Raw genomic sequence first — 19,585 nt, forward strand, 5'->3', positions numbered from 1 at the left:
GCTCTGCAACGGGAGAGGCCACAGCAGTGAGAGGCCCGCGTACTGTTAAAAAAAAAAAAGCTCACAGTAGTTCATGAGAGGGCCAGTGCTGGACACAGTGCTTTGACTAATTCATTCACCATTAGTTTATTCATCCAGAATCTATTTTGATGCCTACTATGTTCCAGGCTCTGTCTAAAGCTTATTGTGTTGAGAGCCTTGTACATGGTAGGCACTCAAGAAATACTTGTTGAAGAAATAATGAATTATTGAATGAATGAATTGGAATTACATTGCAGTGTTAGGATGGGCTGGGTTGAGGGACTTTCTAGTTACCGTTTTTGTCTATTTTTTAAAATATGTATTTGGTGTCCACGTGAGTTTAGGTAAGCCTGGTTGAGACTGATGGAATAAGTCCGTTCAAGGCTGGTTTAAAGTATTTGTAGTATTTATGTTCAAGTATTTGTAGAGCAGACATGTTCTGGTCCTCTCTCACTAGTGCACCTGAAACCTACAATTGTACCCTGAGCACTAGCTCCTTGAGGCTGGCCCTGGAGGGCTTATAGAGACTCAATGAAATCACCTCTCATCCAAGTGATTTACATCTTCCAGAATTGTTTTTCCTATCCTTTATAGGGTTATGGCTCTTTTTGTCCCCCTATTTTCGGTTATTCACTCTTTCAGTGGGTCCTGAGCGGGAACCAGATTGGATGTGTATATTCAACTGTTCATTTCACTACCCGATACTGTATTGACTTCTTTAAACGCATCTTGTTTAGGGATGTCTTTCTGGCCTTTTATTGTGGTGGGAGAGAGATGCCCATGGTATTGTCGTAATCAGTAGAAACCTTCCCACAATTCTCCATCCGCCTTTCTGGAGAAATAATGACTTTTGCTTTCCCCACAGGCAAGAAGGCTCCTTGATCTTGCCACAGTGAAGGCGAATGGGTTGGCTGCCTTCCTTCTACAATGTGTTCAGGAATTACCTGTCCCGTTGGCCCTGCCTTTTGAAGGTATATATGTGTTCTTCTCAGTTCATCAGAAAGGGAAAGAAAGACTTTCAGATTTGTGCTTAAGAGCAAAAACTCCAGCATGAGACTTGTCAGAATCCCACTTACTGGCTGTGCAAACCCCCCTAAGACTCAGTTTCCTCATTTTAAGGGCAGCATCACCACTGTCTCACTGGGCTATCGGGAGGATTAACTGGATTAATGTGTGTAGTATTAGGGCTTGCTTTTATTTCCTCCTGTACTGGGGAGTGATCACTGGAGGTACCTTGTCCTGAGAGCTAATACAGCTGTTCCTTACTAGCCATACTCTTTTATTGGAAAGATGTGGGTACACTTTTTAATGGCTGGTATCTCTTGATCTCTGCAGTTTAGCTACTCATTATCAGAAACTCAGGAGCCAAATGGATTTAGATAATGTGATATCTCTCATTTCACATGGTCACCGACCCAGTTCAGGAAAGGGAGAGGCTTGGATGGCCCAGCTCGAACATCCTAGGCATCCTGCCAGGTGATTAATTTACGATGTCTGTCCTTGGCAACAAACTTGAGAAGTAGGTATTGTTTTTTCCACTTTACAGGTGTGGAAACGGGGACAGGGAGATGGAGTGACAAGGTAGGGGAGGATGGATCTGGTTTTAGGCCGTCTGCACCTACACTTCCTCTTTTTCTGGGAGAAGAGCTTGTCGGTTGTAAAGAGAGGATGCAAGCCTGGTGTGTCTTATTCCCACATTGCCGTCAGGAAGCCTCAGCAGCACCCAGGGTCCCTGAACTGTGCCTGGTGCTGACAGATGGATTTATCACCCTGGGCCCTGCCCCCTGGGCAGTGAGCATGCTTGTGGGGAGGATGTCGGAAGCCTGTGCTTGGCACCTGGGTGTGTACCCTCTCACCTGAGAACAGAACACAGACGTCGGTTTGTGACAGGGGATGCTGCCCAGAGCGTGGTACCTGGCTTGACCCTTGGTTAATGTTTAGTGTTGATATCATCAAGCACAGCTGGCTCTTCACGCATTGTAACACCGTGCCATGGTGCCAGATTCCCCAGGGTGTTGCTTCCAAAGGTGATGACCGACATGTGTTTGTTTTTAAAATGAGAGATATAGGGGCTTCCCCGGTGGCGCAGTGGTTGAGAGTCCGCCTGCCGATGCGGGGGACACGGGTTCGTGCCCCGGTCCGGGAAGATCCCACATGCCGCAGAGCGGCTGGGTCCGTGAGCCATGGCCGCTGGGCCTGCGCGTCCGGAGCGTGTGCTCCGCAAAGGGAGTAGGCCACAGCAGTGAGAGGCCCGCGTACTGAAAAAAAAAAAAGAAAAAATGAGAGATACATTTTTTTTCCTGGAGAATTTTGATAGCAGCTGGAAAACCTGCATGGGAAATCAGAGTATTGAGAAAATGTATATATTTCGGTCTCTGTTCAGTGCTCCTAGTTTATCCAGATGGCATTAAGAGCCATGACAGGGACTTCCCTGGTGGTCCAGTGGTTAAGACTCCACGCTCCCAATGCAGGGGACCTGGGTTTGATCCCTGGTCAGGGAACTAGATGTCACGTGCCGCAACTAAGAGCCTGCATGCTGCAACTAAAAGATCCCACATGCTGCAACTAAAGATCCCGCATGTGGCAATGAAGATCCCGCTTGCCACAGCTAAGACCTGGCACAGCCAAACAAACAAGTAAGTAAGTAAGTAAATAAATAAATAAATATTTAAAAAAAAAAAAAAGCAATGACAATCATCAGCTTTGGGAACAGAACAGGGAGCACGATCACAAGGCGTGTCCTTTGGACGACCGTAAGTACAGCTTCAGTGTGCTCAGAGCGCTCTGTGAGAATTACCTGTTAGTCTTTGAGCTGAGAACAAATGGGTCAGTACCTGGTTGGGGGCAGTGAGGCTGTGATGCTCTGAGGTCCCACCACCCTGGGATTCTGGATCATAATTTCCCCATTTCCTATAAAAAGAACTAACCCCTGACACAGGGAGTGGTTTGCTCATGCTGGTATTAGGATGATAAAGGAAAAACAGCAGCTCTGTGGACACATCCTAGACATGAGAATTTTTACTGCAGAGGGTTGTATGAGGAGGATGGGGAAGTGTATATTTATCAGGGAATCTTGTCTAAGTCCTTGCCTGGAGCATCCCAGTGACCCTGACACAATCCAGTGCTAGCTCCACCCACGTAATCCAGGATAATCTTCCCATCTCAAGGTCTTTAGTTTAATCAGTGGTCTAGTCCTTTTTGCAAGTAATTTAACATTCACAGATCCTGAGGATTAAGATGTGGGCCACTGTTCTGCCTATCATACCCAATAATAATAATGATAATCAACACCATTTTGTGAGAGTTAACCATATGTCAACATTCTTCTAAACTCTATTTTATCTCATTTCTTTCTAAAACAATCCTTCAAGGTGTGAATTGTCTCCAATTTTAGAGACAAGAATACTGAGGCCAGAAAGGATGAGAGGCTTGCCCAAGCTGATGGTGGACCCAGATTTCTTTCTTTCTTTTTTTTTTTTAGATTTATTTATTTATTTTTGGCCGCATCGGGTCTTAGTTGCGGCACGCGGGATCTTCGTTGAGGCATGCGGGATCTTTCGTTGCGCCGCGTGGCCTTCTCTCTAGTTGTGGCGCGCAGGCTCCAGAGTGCGTGGGCTCTGTAGTTTGCCGCACCCAGGCTCTCTGGTTGAGGTGCGCGAGCTCAGTAGTTGTGGCGTGGGCTTAGTTGCCCCGCTGCATGTGGAATTTTAGTTCCCTGACTAGGGATCGAACCCACATTCCCTGCATTGGAAGGCGGATTCTTTACCACTGGACCACCAGGGAAGTCCCTGGCCCCAGATTTCAAACTTAGGTGTATCTGACTTCAGAAACCGGGCTCCTAAGCGCTTAAACCTTCTGTTTGCCTTTAGAAAGAACAACTGAGGCTGAGTGGTGAGGGGACTTGTCTAAAGCTCCTGAACCAATATGGTGGGACAGGCATCAGAATGTGGGTCTTCTGACCCCAACCTGGTGCTCCTTCTAATCTTCTACAGCTCTTTCCAATGTCAGTAATAATAATGGCGCTAGGCAATGTCTTTTGACCACTTTGTGTGGGACACTGAACAAAGAACCGCCATGCATGATCGTCATTGGGCCATGGTTTCTTACATGGGTCCCTATCCCTGTAAGGTAGGAACCACTGCTTCTCCCATTTCACAGGGGAGAAAACTGAGTCTTGGGAAGATTACGTGACCAACCTCAAAGTCCCTAGCTTGTGAGTGGAGAGCCAGGATGAGCACCGCCCGTGTGCCACATCCCATTCCCCCACCCTCTGGTCAGGTCCCATCTTCATCATGGTGCCACCTCATTTGTTTCTTCTGTCTTCCAGATGCCGCCTGTAAGAGGTACCTGTCCAAGCTGAGGACCATGGTATCAGCTCAGTCTCGCTTCCTGAGCACCTACGATGGGACAGAGAACCTTTGCCTGGAGGAAATATATACAGAGAACGTTCTAGAGATCCGGACGGAGGCGGGCATGGCTGGGCCTCTGCAGCAGAGCCCCGCCACCCTGGGCCTGGAGGAGCTTTTCAGCACCCGCGGCCACCTCAACGAAGACGCGGACACTGTGCTGGTGGTGGGCGAGGCGGGCAGCGGCAAGAGCACACTTCTGCAGCAGTTGCACCTGCTCTGGGCTTCAGGGAGGGCCTTCCAGGAATTTACCTTCGTCTTCCCATTCAGCTGCCGGCAGCTGCAGCGCCTGGCGAAACCGCTGTCGGTGTGGACACTGCTCTTTGAACACTGCTGTTGGCCCGACCTTGGCCAGCAGGACGTCTTCCAGGTCCTCCTCGACCACCCCGAGCGCATCCTCTTAACCTTCGACGGCTTTGACGAGTTCAGGTTCAGATTCACGGATCGAGACCGTCACTGCTGTCCGACCGCCCCCACGTCTGTCCAGAGTCTGCTCTTCAACCTTCTGCAGGGCAACCTGCTAAAGAATGCCCGCAAGGTGTTGACCAGCCGTCCGGACGCGGTGTCGGCGAGCCTCAGGAAGCACGTGCGCACGGAGCTCAACCTCAAGGGCTTCTCGGAAGAGGGCATCGAACTGTACCTGAGGAAGCGCCATCGCGAGCCTGGGGTGGCCGACCGCCTCATCTGCTGGCTCAGAGGCACCTTGGCCCTGCACAGTCTGTGCCACCTGCCCGTCTTCTCCTGGATGGTGTCCAAATGCCACCAGGAACTGCTGCTGCAGGGCGGGGGGTCCCCAAGGACCACCACAGATATGTACCTGCTCATCCTGCAGCACTTCCTGCTGCATGCCTCCCCGCCAGACCCAGCTGCCCGCGGGCTGGGAGCCGGCCCGCTTCGGGGCAGTCTCCTCACCCTCCTGCGCCTCGGCCGCCTGGCTCTGTGGGGCCTGGGCACGTGCTGCTACGTGTTTTCCCCCAAGCAGCTGCAGGCAGCACACGTCGACAGTGAGGAGGTTTCTCTTGGCTTCCTGGTGCGTGCCAAGACGGTCGTGCCTGGGAGTACAGCCCCCCTGGAATTCCTGCACATCACTTTCCAGTGCTTCTTTGCTGCATTCTACCTCGCTCTCAGCGCCGACACGCCGCCATCCTCGCTCAGACACCTCTTCAACTGTCACGGGCCTGGCTGCTCGCCGCTGGCCGGGGTGCTGTCCAAACTGCGCATACGGGGTTCCGGGTGCAAAGAAGGCAGCGTGGCCGCTTTGCTGCAGGGGGCCGAGCCGCACAACCTCCAGATCACAGCGGCCTTCCTGGCGGGGCTGTTGTCCCAGGAGTGCCGGGGCCTGCTGGCCGAGTGCCAGGTGTCTGAGAAGGCCCTGCTCTGGCGCCAGGCCTGCACCCGGCGGTGTCTGGCCCGCAGCCTCCGCAAGCACTTTCGCTCCATCCCACCGGCCGTGCCGGGCGAGGCCAAGAGCGTGCATGCCATGCCCAGCTTCATCTGGCTCATCCGGAGCCTGTATGAGATGCAGGAGGAGCGGCTGGTGCGGGAGGCTGTGCGTAGGCTGGACGTCGGGCATCTCAAGCTGACATTCTGCAGCGTGGGCCCGGCCGAGTGTGCTGCCCTGGCCTTTGTGCTGCGGCACCTCCAGCAGCCTGTGGCCCTGCAGCTGGACCACAACTCTGTGGGCGACATGGGCGTGGAGCAGCTGCTGCCTTGCCTCGGCGTCTGCAAGGCTCTTTAGTGAGTGTTGCTGGGCGATGCTGGCCGGGCACAGGGGGAATGCCACCATCGGGGTGCAGGTAGGGGAGCCCCGTGCTGGGAGCCAGGAATCCAGGCCCAGCCCCAGGCCCTGCCACCCCTTTGGTGCAACCCCAGCCGAGTCCCCTCCCCAGTCTGGGCCTTAGTTTCGACTTATGATAGCGATAGTCGTAATTCATGAAATGGTCCACGTGCCAGGCACAGTGTTACGCTCTTCCCAGAAATACCTCCTTTAATCCCCATGACCACCCTGGGCTATAGGCAGGGACATTATTTTCCCCATTATCCTCAATTAGAGGCTCCCAGAAATGAGGTAACTTGTCCAGGGTCACATAGGAGATGGCAGAGCTAGGATTCACAAATCACATCTTTCTGGTTACCAGTCTCTGTTCTCCACAAGCAACCTGTGTGTGGACGGGCTTCAGAGGCACCAGGGCAACCTTTAAGTCACAGGCAAAGTTGGGTGTAATATGTGTTTGTATTAGGAACCACCTCCAAATCAAAGGTGACTTGCACCCCACGAGAGATTTTCTTTTATTTTTTAAAATGTATTTATTTATTTATTTTTAATTGACATATAGTTGATTTACAATAGTGTATCAGTTTCAGGTGTACAGCAAAGTGATTCAGTTATACATATATATGTCTATGTCTGTATAGTTTTTCTATTCTTTTCCATTATAGATTGTTACAAGATATTGAATATAGTTCCCTGTGACATACAGTAAATCCTTGTCGTTTATCTATTTTATATATGGTAGGGTACATCTGTTAATCCCATAGTCCCATGAGAGTCTTTAAAATCCCAATGAGATGGAAATTTCGAGACCCAAGAGATAGAAAGTGGCCACAGAGTTTCACCTGCTTTTTTATTCCTTATGTAGTGGAGAGATTTGGGCCTGGCCCTTACCGCTCTCAGCCCCTGTCTGAAGGTGTGAGCTTTCCCATGTTTCTGCCCCAGCCCCCGTGGGCCTCTCTTCACATCTTGGGCCGGATGAGGGCAGAGGGTGTGCCCAGGTCAGGTGGCCAGCATGCTGCAGGCTCCCCAGCTTCCCTTCCAGCCTTCCTGCTCCCTGCTTTAAACCTCTGAGAATGCAGAAGTTATAGCTTGAAATTGACTCACAGCCTCTCCAGGGCTTTTGGTCTACCCCAGGTGACCTTAGATTGACCCTGAGCAAAGAAGAAACCTCTCCTTGACTTTATTAGGGTGACCTACCTTCCCTGGGCCAAAGCAGCGAGATTTTTTTTTCTGCACGGAGCCAAACACATGGATCTCTACTAGAAACTGTGTGGTGGCCTTTGTTATCAGGACCGTGGTCATAGATTTATAAATACAATGCAATAATAATGTAATATATAACATATCATAGAGAGTTAATATGTATATGATACATAGTTAATGTATGTGATAAACATGTATATATAGGGAGGAAGCTGATTTGGATGATTTGAGGAGAGTTTAATAAAGGGACAGCTTACAAAAGCTTGGGCAGGAGTTAGGAAGAGCAGGTAGAGATGGTGCAGGGTCCTGGGGCCACTGACAGTGGAGATGGGGTAGGGACAGGGCTGTTGGCCTTCTTAGACCTGAAGGGGTGGGGGATGGGAGGAGTGGCTCTTGGCTGAGAGGAGCAAGAGGTCTGTCTGGAAGGACCGAGGCTGCAGCAGCCTGGAAGGGCGAGAGCTGGGGGTAAACCCTGGCCTTCCTGTCCTCCCCACTGTCGCCTTAACCCACAGGGAGCTGGAGCAGGGTGTCTGCGATGTAGTCCACTGGAATCAGCTCCCCACCGAGAGCCAGGCAGAGAAGGGGGAGAGTGGATCTGGCCGGGTAGACGGAAGATGGCAGCCCAATACCCTAGTTCCCCAGGAAGTAGGAATCATGATATATTCACTCAGGAATTTTGAGACCTGTCTGTGGGAGCTGTTCTGATAGAAATATGAATGTGTGTTTTTCTGGATAATGGACCTCCAAAGTAGTTCTCCAAAGGGTCCTTGAACCCCAGGGGGTTCAAGACCAGTGCCAAGGACTCTGGTCTGGATAATCCTCATAGATGGATCCCTAGAATGAGTGGCTCCCCTTCTCCTGGGCTGGGAAGGCCCACGTGACTGCCACGGTGTGCGGAAGGGTTGGGTGGAGGCTGGGGCCCTGCCTCGATTTTCAGAGAAAGACCAGGATGGTCTGGTTCTAACGCTCAGACCGGAGTGTGCAGAGGGACTTGTGGAAATGCAGATTCTTGGGCCTGTTCCCAGTGGTTCCCATTCTGTAGGTCTGAGGTGAGGGCCCCAGAATCTAGGTTTTTAACTCAGTGATGCTGCTACAAGCGGTTCAGAGGCCACACTGTGAAGACTGCTGCTCTGTGGGAACCAGCCTGATTTTCCATTAACAGTGAAAGTCCCTGACCAAGTTCCACCGAGATTTACCCCCCACACACTTGGTATTGAAACCGCCATTGCTACAGGGGAGGGGCAGAAACCATGAGGTTGCTGCGTGGGCATTTCCTGTGTGTGACAGAGAAAGAGACAGACAGAGACAGATAGTGAATGAGGGAGCGGGGCAGAGGGACAGAGGGAAAGAGACAGAGACAGGGAGGGCAGGCGGGAAGGGGGGAAGAGAGAGAAAGGGAAAGAGAGAGAGGTTTCTCTCCCACAGTGCCAAGCTGCATCTCTCCCACTTGAAGCTGTTTCCATGCCAACCAAAACCCTCAGGCTTCAAGAAGCCCCATACACAAAGTGCCCCAATGCGTGTAGGTTTCTGTAGACCCCGATTCTGACTCTAGGGCGATGGCTTTCGAAGTTTTTTGACTGTGACCCACAGCGAGAGAGGGTGTAAGCAAGCACGCGGGCATGTCAGGTTGAAATTTCACAAAATGACTTATTAACCGTGATGCACTCTGCTCTCTTTTTCCTTTCTCTTCTTTTTCCAATTTAAAAATGCTGCTCTAAACCTTCTGAGTTGATTCATGCCGCCAATGCATGAATCTGACGTTAAGAGCCCAGAGCAGGCCGGAAGGGAGAGGCTGCACAACGGCATCGTTTAGAGTGGCCTTCAGAGCCAGAAAACCTAGGCGGCAATCCTTTAGGTGCTGTGCAACCTCAGTGAAGGCGTTTCACTTGCTGGGCCTCGGTTTCCTTCTCTCTGGTGGACAGAATAGTACCTACTTCATTAAAGATTAAAGAAGAAAAAAAAATGAACAAAAACAAAAAAAAAGGTTAAGGAAGATTAAATATTGTTACTATCGGGAAGGGCTCCATACGTGCCAGTGATCATATTACAGGTAGTTTTTACTATGTGCCAGGTGCTCACAGGGCTTTATGTGCGCTATCTCTTTAAATCCTCACCAAGAGCCCAGTGAGGTCGGCATTACCATCCTTCCTTTTCTACAGATAAAGGGACCAGCAAATAGCTAGTAAGTGGCTGCCAGGATCAGAACTTCCTTTGAGGGACTCCAGAGAGCTTGAGGTGTTAACCTTTAAGTCGGGGCCTCCCAAGTTGGCCTGAAGATGCAGAATCATGGACACAGTTATTAAAATACAGAGATCCCTGAGCCCCTCCCCACACTTGCAGACTCACCAGCCCCAGGGGAGGGCCCGAGAGTCTGTATTTATTTATTTATTTATTTGCGTGGGCTCTGGGTCCCCACTTCCGAAGCCCCCCACCCTACAGAGTGAGTGACGTCAGCACCCTGGCCAGGCATGGGGGAGTCTCCGCTTTTCTGGGGTGCTCTTTCCTTGCAGCGTTTCCCAGAAGCACAGATGCTGGCACTTCTGGCTTGAGCAAAGGTCTCTTTTGGGGTTTTGTTCGTTTTTTCCCCTCTCTCATCGGCTCTGTTTTCAAATTTATTTATTTTGTCTTTTTTCAGCTTGCGAGATAACAACGTCTCAGACCGAGGCATCTGCAAGCTCACTGAACATGCTCTTCGCTGTGAGCAGCTTCAGAAGTTAGCGTAAGTCAGGCTGGGCCGTGGACGTTTGGCCCCGTGTCCCCAGCCTCACTCCAGGCCATGCCGCCTGGGCAACAGCTGTGAGCAAGGGACAGGCTGGGACAGGGACGTTTGTGTGGCCGGAGGGCACAGGGGACTCCTGTCCTGAGGGACCCGGCTACCCGGGCTTTGGGTGGCCGCTGTCCACCGTGCCTCATCTCATCTCCACGTCTCTTCTCTCTCGGAACTTTCCAGTCTTTTCAACAACAAATTGACCGACGGCTGTGCACACTCCATGGCCAAGCTCCTCGCATGCAAGCAGAATTTCTTGGCTTTGAGGTGAGCCTGGGGCTTCCCTACCCCTGGAGACTGTTTCTCATCCCCACAACTAAATCAGTTTGGTCTGGTCTCGGCTCATAATGGGGCGCGTGATCTCCTCGCTGAATACAGGGGCAGTGTCTCGTTGAGAGCAGGGTTTCACTAATGCTGTGACCTCCCCAGCAAACTCTGGACCAATTCCGCTGAGGCTTCCTGCCCTTTGACCTTTATCTCCCAGGACTGAAGAGGGCTTCCAGGACCTTTTTCTTCCCTGTGTCTAAGAGTGTCACCAGCTCTCTGGGGTGCCCGAGTTCCCTGATGTACATTGAGCACGTGCTTGGCAGGGGGCGGAATGCAGCCGTCACTTGTCACCACAGTGAGGCAGCCAGTTGCCAAAAAGTTCTCAGAAGGTCCTTTTACTGCTTGGGGGGGGGTCCAGTCTGGGAAGTCTGCGTTTCTGCTGCTCCCAGCCCTCTTGGCCTCGACTGGAGTCTCCCTCCCACCTGACACTGTTGTGTGGCCCCTCCAGCTAGTCCCTGGGTTGGCCTGGCTTCTCTTTCTCTCTGGGATATTCTTGCCTCCTGGATTTATGAGGCAGTAAAAGAAGACAAAGTGAGGAGTCGCCTCCGTCCTTTCTTTCTACCTGCTGGGCTGGGTTTAGGGATAGGAGCTGCCATTTTGAAATTGCTGACTCAGTCTCAGGCGGGGCTGCTGAGGCCAACACCAGAGGTGTCATTCTGTACCCAGGACTCTCTTTTGCTGCCATCACCTGCTCCTCCCAACTCTGGAACCCGAGAGCAGCTGTGGCCAGAGCTGGGCTGGCCCAACCTCCAGGGAGGGCTGTAGGGCAGCAGAAAGGTGCTGCACCCAGAACTTGAGACCTGTGTTTTTGGTCGATATGGCATCATAGTTGAGAGCACAGGGCTCTGGAGCCAGACCAACCAAGGTTTGGGTCCAGCATCCCTGAGATTTGAATTCTCATTAGCTGTGTGACCTTGGGTCAGCCCGCTATCGCTGTGTCTCTGTTTTCCCTTGTATAAAATGGAGATAATGGTTGTAGCTACCTCATAGGTTGTTGTGATGGTTAAGTGAGTCAACATACATCAAGAGCTGGTACAATATAGTGAGTGCTTTCTATAGGGAGCTTAGTGCCTGAAAGATGGTGGGTAAATCACGTAAGCTCTCAGCACGTTTATTCTGTTCATCCAGTGCTCCCAGGAGGGATAAGATGTGCAACACGTTTATTGGGGAAAATGCCTATAAGGGAAAATTGGGGAAGGAAGCTGGGGGAGGCTGGGAGAGTTGGCCGACTGCAGTGTAGGTCTGACCCTGAGTGAGGGAGAAAGGGAAGGAAGGAGGGGTGGGAGGAAGCATCTTAGACCCCAGTGCAGATCGGGGAGAGGACAGAAGGCTGTTGGGGAGTCCTCCAGCCAGTGTGCCCAGCAGAGGAGTCTCAGGTCTCCCAGTCCTTGGCTGGGAGCAGCCCGTTGGAAACAGGCCTTGGTGCAGAGGGGACATTGGACTTCCCAGCACGGCAGCTGGGGCCTTTCATTATCCAGGAAGCTCAGAGGTTTGAGAGGCTGCCACACCCCTTCCGGAAGGGAATAATAATACCTGCCCTACAGGATTGTTGTCAGCCAGAGTGGCTTAAAGTGTATGAAAGTTTTTTGAAAGATGAAACTGTATTATTATTCCAGGAAGCCTCGAGCTGTGGGCGAGAGTTCTGGGAACCTCCCTGAAACTCTCTGAGGTGTCTGGATTTTGCTGAAACCCCCTCCTTGACCCCTGCCCGAAGGCTTAGCAGGATCCCTTTCTTTCTTTCAGCCACCTTGGCCCGCTCCAGGCCCTTTCCAAACAGGTGGAGGCTACCGGGCAGCCACAATGAACCTGGGAAGGCTGCAGGGGGGGAGGCAGGGTCTAGCGAGGAGAGAGGGGAAAAGTGAGTCACCCTTGCTCCCTGGGAGAAGCCTCCTTCCTGGGCGGCTGGCTGCCTGTTGTGGTTCCTGCTCAAACCTGTCCCATCGCTTTGCAAAACAGGCCCTTCCACTCCTTTCCCTTTGCTGGTGGAAAATGAAGTCCGCAGGAGCCTTGAGGGAGCTCCCCCGGCGTGAACAGCACGCACTGCGTCTGCCCAGCTGGAACTGGAGGGCTGGTTCCTGCATCCTGCAGAGAAGTCCTCAAAGCTTTCTTCCCTGTTTCTCTGTCCAGGACGCACTTCCCCCACCAGACCCGGGCCTCCCATCCTGCTCTCTTTCTCAGCCTCCTCTGTCTTTTCCTTCCAGGCTGGGGAACAACCACATCACAGCCGCGGGAGCCGAGGTGCTGGCCCAGGGGCTCAGAGCCAATGCCTCCCTGCAGTTCCTGGGGTAGGTGGGATTCTGGGGCGGAGGGGCTTGTGAGGATTCAGGGGCAGGCGAAGCCAAAAGGCCCCAGAGGCCACCCAGGCTGCAGTGGGGAGGGCGAGGCAGGGAGAGCGTGGGCGGCCCTAGGCTGCCTCTGCCTTGCCTCGAGCTCAATAAACAGGAAGTTCAGGATGTCAGGGTTGGGGGAGGGCAGAGCCCATGAGAGGTGGCAGGAAGTCCTCGAGGGTGCTAGGGCTGTGCTTCTCACCTTTGTCTATAGGTTGGAACCACTTGGGAGCTCCTGAAGAATGCCACTGCCTGCCCCAGACCAATTAAATGAAATATCCAGATACAAGGTCCAGGAATCAGTAATTTTAAAAAGCTCCCCAGGTGATGCGCAGCCTGGGGTGAGAGCCAAGGAAAGAGAAGGAAGTGGGGAGGTTTGGACACTGAACCCAGGATGGGAGGGGCTGCACCAAGTCCTGCAGAGCCCTTGCCACCCGTAGGGTCATGCCAGGCCTGCCAGGGAGGGGAGAGGGGTCAGACGCAGGCAGGGAGGGCAGTCCTGCAGACCTCAGGGCCCCTGAGTGGGGCTTCCTCTGTTTGCTGGGCAGAGCGATACCCTCCAGTGTTGTACCTGTACAGTTCCCTGCAGACCCTCTCCTGTCCTATCTTCTCCTGGTGTAAACTAGGATCCATTTGATAATAACTGGGGGCTTTAGAACCCGAGACTGTAGGAAGAGAGAATGACCTTAGGGCTGGGTGTTCCAACCCATTTTATAGTCAGGCAAGTTGCCCTCCAGCTCGGTTTGAGCCCCGAGTGGGACCGCGTTGCTGGAGACATCAGCACCTTTTCCAGGATGCATTGGTAGCAGCACAGAGTCTAGGAAAGGGTGGCCACAGCCCCACCGAGTTCCTTCCTGCTTGAGATCACATCTTGCACATCGGGGGATGTTTATCTTTCAACACGTTATTTATTAAGGTACCTGTCTGGGCCTGGCCCTGTGCTAAGATCCCAAACACTATCATATGATACAAACTGTTCTGTAGCTTGCATTTTGTTTTTCTTATAGGCATTTTTTTCATATGACATGATCTCATCTTTTAAAGAATAGCTGCCTTAGTGTTCTGGTGGATGTCGTGATGCGTTTGGCTGGTTGCATGTCGCTGCACACTTTAGGTTGTTTGCAGGGTTTTTGCTATTACAGTGTCACATCCCCGGAGCACAGAGCAGTGCTGGCACAGGGCCGGAGCTCAATAACTATTCACCTAATGAGTGAAAGTGCAGTGAGCATCTCAGGGCCACTGTCTCTGCTCACGTGGGCACCTACAGGTCCAGCCTAACTTCCCACACATAAAATGGCCAGGTCCCAAGGTGTGACCGGGGCTTCACCTTTGAAAGGGGGTGTGTCCAAATTAGGGTGTGTCTGAGGTGTATGAGCCAAAAGGTGGAGTTAGATGCCGTGAAGGGCCCGGGGATGTGAAGAAGGAGGAAGAAATGAAGAGCTGGCTTGTGGAAGAAGAGTTAGCCTTGTTCTGGGTGGTCCCAGAGGTAGTTAGGGACTCGTGAGTGGCAGTTAGCACAAGCACGTCTGATCTAATGTCAGGAAAAATATCACTACCATGAATTGGCATTGAGAATGAGTTCCTCGTCCCTGAGGGTGTACACTGGGTGGGTCTGTAACTATTTTGTAAGCCTGATTTAAAGAAGCTAAAAAAACCTGAGTGAAGTTTGGCCATCCCTCCAAAAAATGGAGGCAAATTCACTTTGCTGGGACCTAGGAGTCCCCCTGAGAACTTTCTAGGATTGGGTGGTCCTGCCCCTCTGATTGGGGCCACAGAGAGGAAAGGCACATGTCTAGAACACATGGCAGGTTCTCACTGACACTATCTGTTGGACTTTTCAGGCTCTGGGGCAACAAGGTGGGTGACAGGGGAGCCCAGGCCTTGGCTGAAGCCTTGGGTGATCACCAGAGCTTGAGGTGGCTCAGGTATGCCTCAGTGTTTGTCCTGAAATTGTCATGGGGGAGCCAATAGGAGGAGGGAGGAGCTTGGGCCAGTTCTGAAGACCTTTGAACTTCATTTTTAGCCCCCTGTATTAGATAATTGGATGATAAAGAGAAACCACTAGATTTGGAATCAGGACACTTGAGTCTTTCTGGGTGACTTTGGGTCACTTCTCCTCTCGGGGGTCTTGATTCCCTATCTGTACACTGAAGGTCTTGGGCTAGATCAGATACACTTTAGCTCAAGGGCCAACTCCAGTCTGTTAGTGGGGGCTGCCCAGTACACTATGTTGGGAAGGATTCTAAAGCTACTTCTGGGCTTAATGAAAAAGAGCACTGTAATCAATTAGTGATGTCTGGCACTGTAATCAATTAGTGATGTCTGACACGGAGCAGACTAGGACATGGGGCAATGTGTGCCATGCATTTTGCACTTCATGGGTTATCTTATCTCTGAGGTCCCTCCCTGCTCTGACATATTTTTGTTCCTTGATTACATCCAGCCTGGTGGGGAACAACATTGGCAGTGTGGGCGCTCAAGCCTTAGCATTGATGTTGGAAAAGAACATGGCCCTGGAAGAACTCTGGTGAGTTTGGGAGATTCATTGCTCTAGAGAGGCAGACATCAGCCTTTCTTCATTCTCTGGCCTCATCTGTGGAAGCCATTGTGTGTGTAAGACAAAGACGGATGTCTGAATGATTGGGTGATTGTGTTTGTCTTTGTCCTGGGTGACATGAAGCTTATAGAGCCTGGCATATAGGTGCTAATTCTTTTCATTTAATTATATTGATTGGTTTGTTGGTTTGTTTACTGCCTCCCTGGGGCATAACGGTTAAGAGAACAGACTCTGGAATCCAGCCAGCTGACCTTCAAGGCCTGCTGTGATCTTAGGCAAGTTAAGTAACAATCTCTGAATCTTAAGTTTCTCACCTGTAAAATGAGAGTATGGATGCTTTCCACTATAAAACACTTCTGTAAGAATTAAATGAGGTAATGCTTGTGAGGAGCTTTGTACAGTGTCTGGAGTGTGTGTAAGCATAAATGTGAAATTGTAGTAGTGACAGTATTTCTACTACTCTTGCTGCTGCTGCTGCTCCAGTGACTACTGTTTTGTCTTTTCGAGGTGAATGTGAGTGCCTAAGGACACTGGATATTAAAGTCAGGGTCACGTGCAAGGTGGAGTGGAGTTTGGCGGAAGTTAAAAGATGAACCATGAATCCTATTTATCCTGATTCCAAGCTTTCCATCCTTTAGCTGCCACTTGTCTAGCCTTCTTCTGACATATTCTGGGCAGTTCCAAATTATATCAGGGAGATAAAATGCTGAATGTTTGATTTTTCCAGGAAGCATAAAGGCACTGAAACCTATGAGCATGGCCACAAAATGAATATTGCCAATGGGCCTTGGCAGGGCCCACTAGCAGGGCCCAGGGCTCACTAGCACTGCCATTGTACCATTGAGTATATCCTGATTGGAATTTCTTGTTAGAGGAGTGCCTCACTGTGAGTGTATCGGTTATGACTGCATTAGGCTGCAAGTGATGGAATACCTTTATTTACAGTGGCTTAAACTTGTAAAGGATTGATGTTTTCATGTACGTGCGGTTTGGAGGTAGGCAGCATAGGGCTGGTATGGCAGCTACATGAGGCCAGCAGGGGTCTGGACTCTATCTCTCTAATCCTTCACATCCTTAGCGTGTGGTTTCATCCTCATGGTTGGTTTCCTCATGGTCACAAGGTGGCTGCTGCAGCACCCACAGCACTCCTTCTGTAGTCCAGGTTCAGTCTCTATATCCAGGAAGGGCAAAAGGCTGGGTCTCTCCCCTTTAAAGAACATTCCCAGAGGTCCCATCTGTCAGTTTCTCCTTATGTGTTGGTGGCCATGTGGATGTCACTTGGCCAACCCTGGCTGCAGTGGAGAGCAGGCAACATAGTTTTTCCACCAAGCACATGGCTGCTCCCAATGACATTAGCCTTCCATTAATGAGAAAGAAAGGGAAAATGGGTATTGAGTCACTGGGATATGAGGGAACTTCTTATGTGAAGGAGCCCTGGGGCAAATTCTCTCCCAGAGATGTCCCAGGAATTGAGAACCCTCATACCCTGCTTGGCCTGTTCTTACTTTACTGGTAAATGTGGGTTTTCAGATGTTGGATATTCTTAATTGGGGGGGGGGGTCACATGCATTCATTTTTATTGGCGTCATCTTCCATAATAAACATTACCATATCAACTGGGTTTTCTCCCTTGTTCTTGCCAGCCTGGAGGAGAACCATGTCCAGGATGAAGGTGTGTGCTGTCTCGCGAAAGGACTTGAGAAAAATTCAAGTTTGAAAGTCCTGAAGTAAGGAACCTGTAAGCAGGAGCTGGGCCAGTAATGACTGGCCTTGGGAGGGGGTGTTTCTGAATCAGAGATCTGGAAGGCTTCCCAACCTGACTAACTCACAGGAGGTGGCCTGGTAGAAAACTGCTGTTTTTTCTGTGTTCCCCCAATCCCAGGCAGGGGTTCCAGTGTACATTGTTTACTTGGGAGGTAGTCCCCGCAAACACTGGCGAGAGGGTAGTGAAATGAGGCCGGGGAGGGACAGTAACCCAAAAAAGGTGTGTTATCAAGCCGGTTATCACTGGGGACCTCTGGGGTACAATCCTGTGGGCGAGAGGCAGCGGGGGTGTTTATCCACCAGCTGCTGTCCTTCACATATTGAAGTGTGCTTGTGGGGATATTTGTTTTCTGGCACATCTGGCTTGCCCCGAACATGGCTGAGCATGTTCCTGGGGTCAGCAGAAAGGCCTCAGGCAGAGAATGGGGGTCTTCCCGGCAAGCAGCCCTCAGAGGTAGAGGTGAGAGCTAAGGCAATATGGGTGGGTTGCCCACAGCATCTGCTATAGTGACTTACAGGCTGGGCCCTTCCCCCCCTCCAGGGGTCCTCTCTGACTCAGGCAGGAGAATCCTGATGGTCATTCCCAGTGGCTCCTCTTGGTGTGTTATGCAGGCGGGCATGCTTGCTTTTACTTATGTGTGCCTTCATCCATTTATGTATTGATGCAAGAAATGTTTCTGGAGCACCCAGTCCATGCCAGGCTCTCTTTGAGGCACTGAGGATAGGGTGGTAAAAAGGCCCCTGCTCACATAGCTCTTAAATTTGAGCAGGAGAGACAGATGATGAACAAGTAAACAAATGAGACCATTTCTGTTAGTAATAAGTGCTCTCAAGAAAATTCCAGAGAGAGATGACAGGGAGTGACTGGAGAGGGTAGGGGATTTGCTGCTGGGTAAGGCCTCTCTAAGAAGGTGACATCTGAGTTGAAACCTGAATAACAAGAAGGTTCCCGCCATGCTGAGGTCTTAGGGACGTGCAATCCAGGTGGGCAGAACAGCAAGTACAAAGGCCCTGTGGCAGAAACGAGCTTGGTGGTTTTGAGAACAGAAGGAGGGCCTGTGAGCTTGGACTGTAGTGGATGGTGGAGTGGGAAGGAGCTGGCCACAGCAGTCTCAGAGCTCTGGGAAAGATTCGGGAGTTTATTCTAAGGACATTGAGAAGGCTTCGGAGGGTTTTAATGAGGGCAGTCATGTGATCTGATTTATATCATCCAAAGATCGTGCTTATTGCTTTGTGCAGAACAGGTGGAAGGAGGGTAAGATGGAAGCAGGGAGACCAGGCAGGAGGCTCTTGCACCCTTCCAGGTGAGAGATGCAAAGTGGATCAGGCTGAGGGCAGTGGAGGAAGCTGGTGAAAGGGGATGGCAGCTCATGGAGGTCCTGCGGGTCCAGAGCTGGAGGGCTGGGCAGCAGTGGTGTTGCCGGGGAGGTGATCAGGGGACGACTAGAGGCGCACTCGGTGGCCAGGGACCCATGCCACAAGGAGAGGGATGGCAGGTATGAGCAGGGGCCCAGCCAGTGGTCACCACAGGCTTGTGGAATGGTGCTCTCTGAGGCTGGCGCCACACCAGCCATGGTGCCAAAGGTCTCATTTCCCAGGTATGTCAGGGCACCAGCAGATGGCCCTTTTTGCTAGAGGAGACTGGCCTCTGCCCTGGCAAGCGTGGCCCGGGGAAAACACTCACCTTCCGAGACCAGCAGACAGCTGCAGCTGGGAGAACGTCTGCTTTGCTGCCAACCCGCCATCCACCCTGGCAACACTGGTTTGTGTTGCTTCACAGGGGCTAGGAAGTTGCCAAGTGTTTGGGGAAAACACTTCCACTCGTCACATGGATGAAGCTCGGGCTCGGAGGCCCTGGTGAAGCTTGGGTTTGTCTGCGCTGGGATCCCGGGCTTTGCACGCAGGGCGGCTCTTGGCAATACCTGGTTTATTATCGACCGTGTGCGGATGAGGCGCATTTGTCCTCCCTCATTGTCATAGACTTACCCCACTCGAACCCCACAGATGCCAGGCAGTGGGAGCCGCCGATGTCCCACGCTGCTCTGTCGAGAGTCTTATAATTCAGCACCACTGAACTGTATCCTCCTCCACTGTTTCCCCATAAAAATCAAGCTTCTCACATATCTTAAAAAAGAAAAGCAAAGCTTACATCCTTCTTCCAGACGTGGTCTGTGCCAAGCCTTGGTTAAGACTGCAGGCTCTGGAGACTGACAGCTGGGGTTTGCACCCCAACTCCACCATTACCAGCCGTTCCTGCTTGGATTTGTCCCTCAGTTGCCTCAAGTATAAATGGGGTAAAAACTGAACCCTCCACGTAGGGTTCTGAGCGTGAGCCCAGGTGATGTAGGTTATGACGTGGCACATAGTAAGAGCTCTAAAAATATTGCCTGCTGTTATTTTTAGCACTGCCTTAGGGTCAGCTTCTCAGAAGTTCCTGAA

The 19,585-nt window shown here is 51.4% G+C and overlaps 1 protein-coding gene across 13 annotated transcripts in view; it reads left to right on the top strand.

Moving 5' to 3' along the window:
- The window catches only part of NOD2 (nucleotide binding oligomerization domain containing 2), a 34,444-nt gene that overhangs the window by 11,474 nt on the left and 3,385 nt on the right, over positions 1–19,585 (top strand). For 10 of the 13 annotated variants that reach the window (XM_032613247.1, XM_032613242.1, XM_032613239.1 and 7 more), the window contains 8 exons: positions 887–992; positions 4,349–6,164; positions 10,040–10,123; positions 10,355–10,438; positions 12,700–12,783; positions 14,667–14,750; positions 15,269–15,352; positions 17,026–17,109. In XM_032613247.1, the coding sequence (XP_032469138.1) occupies positions 887–992; positions 4,349–6,164; positions 10,040–10,123; positions 10,355–10,438; positions 12,700–12,783; positions 14,667–14,750; positions 15,269–15,352; positions 17,026–17,109 (2,426 nt within the window). Of the gene's footprint in view, positions 1–886; positions 993–1,364; positions 1,498–4,348; positions 6,165–10,039; positions 10,124–10,354; positions 10,439–12,699; positions 12,784–13,039; positions 13,116–14,666; positions 14,751–15,268; positions 15,353–17,025; positions 17,121–19,585 lie in introns of those variants that run through there. The other 3 variants (XM_032613250.1, XM_032613251.1, XR_004346932.1) reach the window with 3 other exon arrangements.

The sequence above is a fragment of the Phocoena sinus genome, chromosome 19 (genome assembly GCF_008692025.1).
Source record: "Phocoena sinus isolate mPhoSin1 chromosome 19, mPhoSin1.pri, whole genome shotgun sequence".
Taxonomy (NCBI): domain Eukaryota; kingdom Metazoa; phylum Chordata; class Mammalia; order Artiodactyla; family Phocoenidae; genus Phocoena; species Phocoena sinus.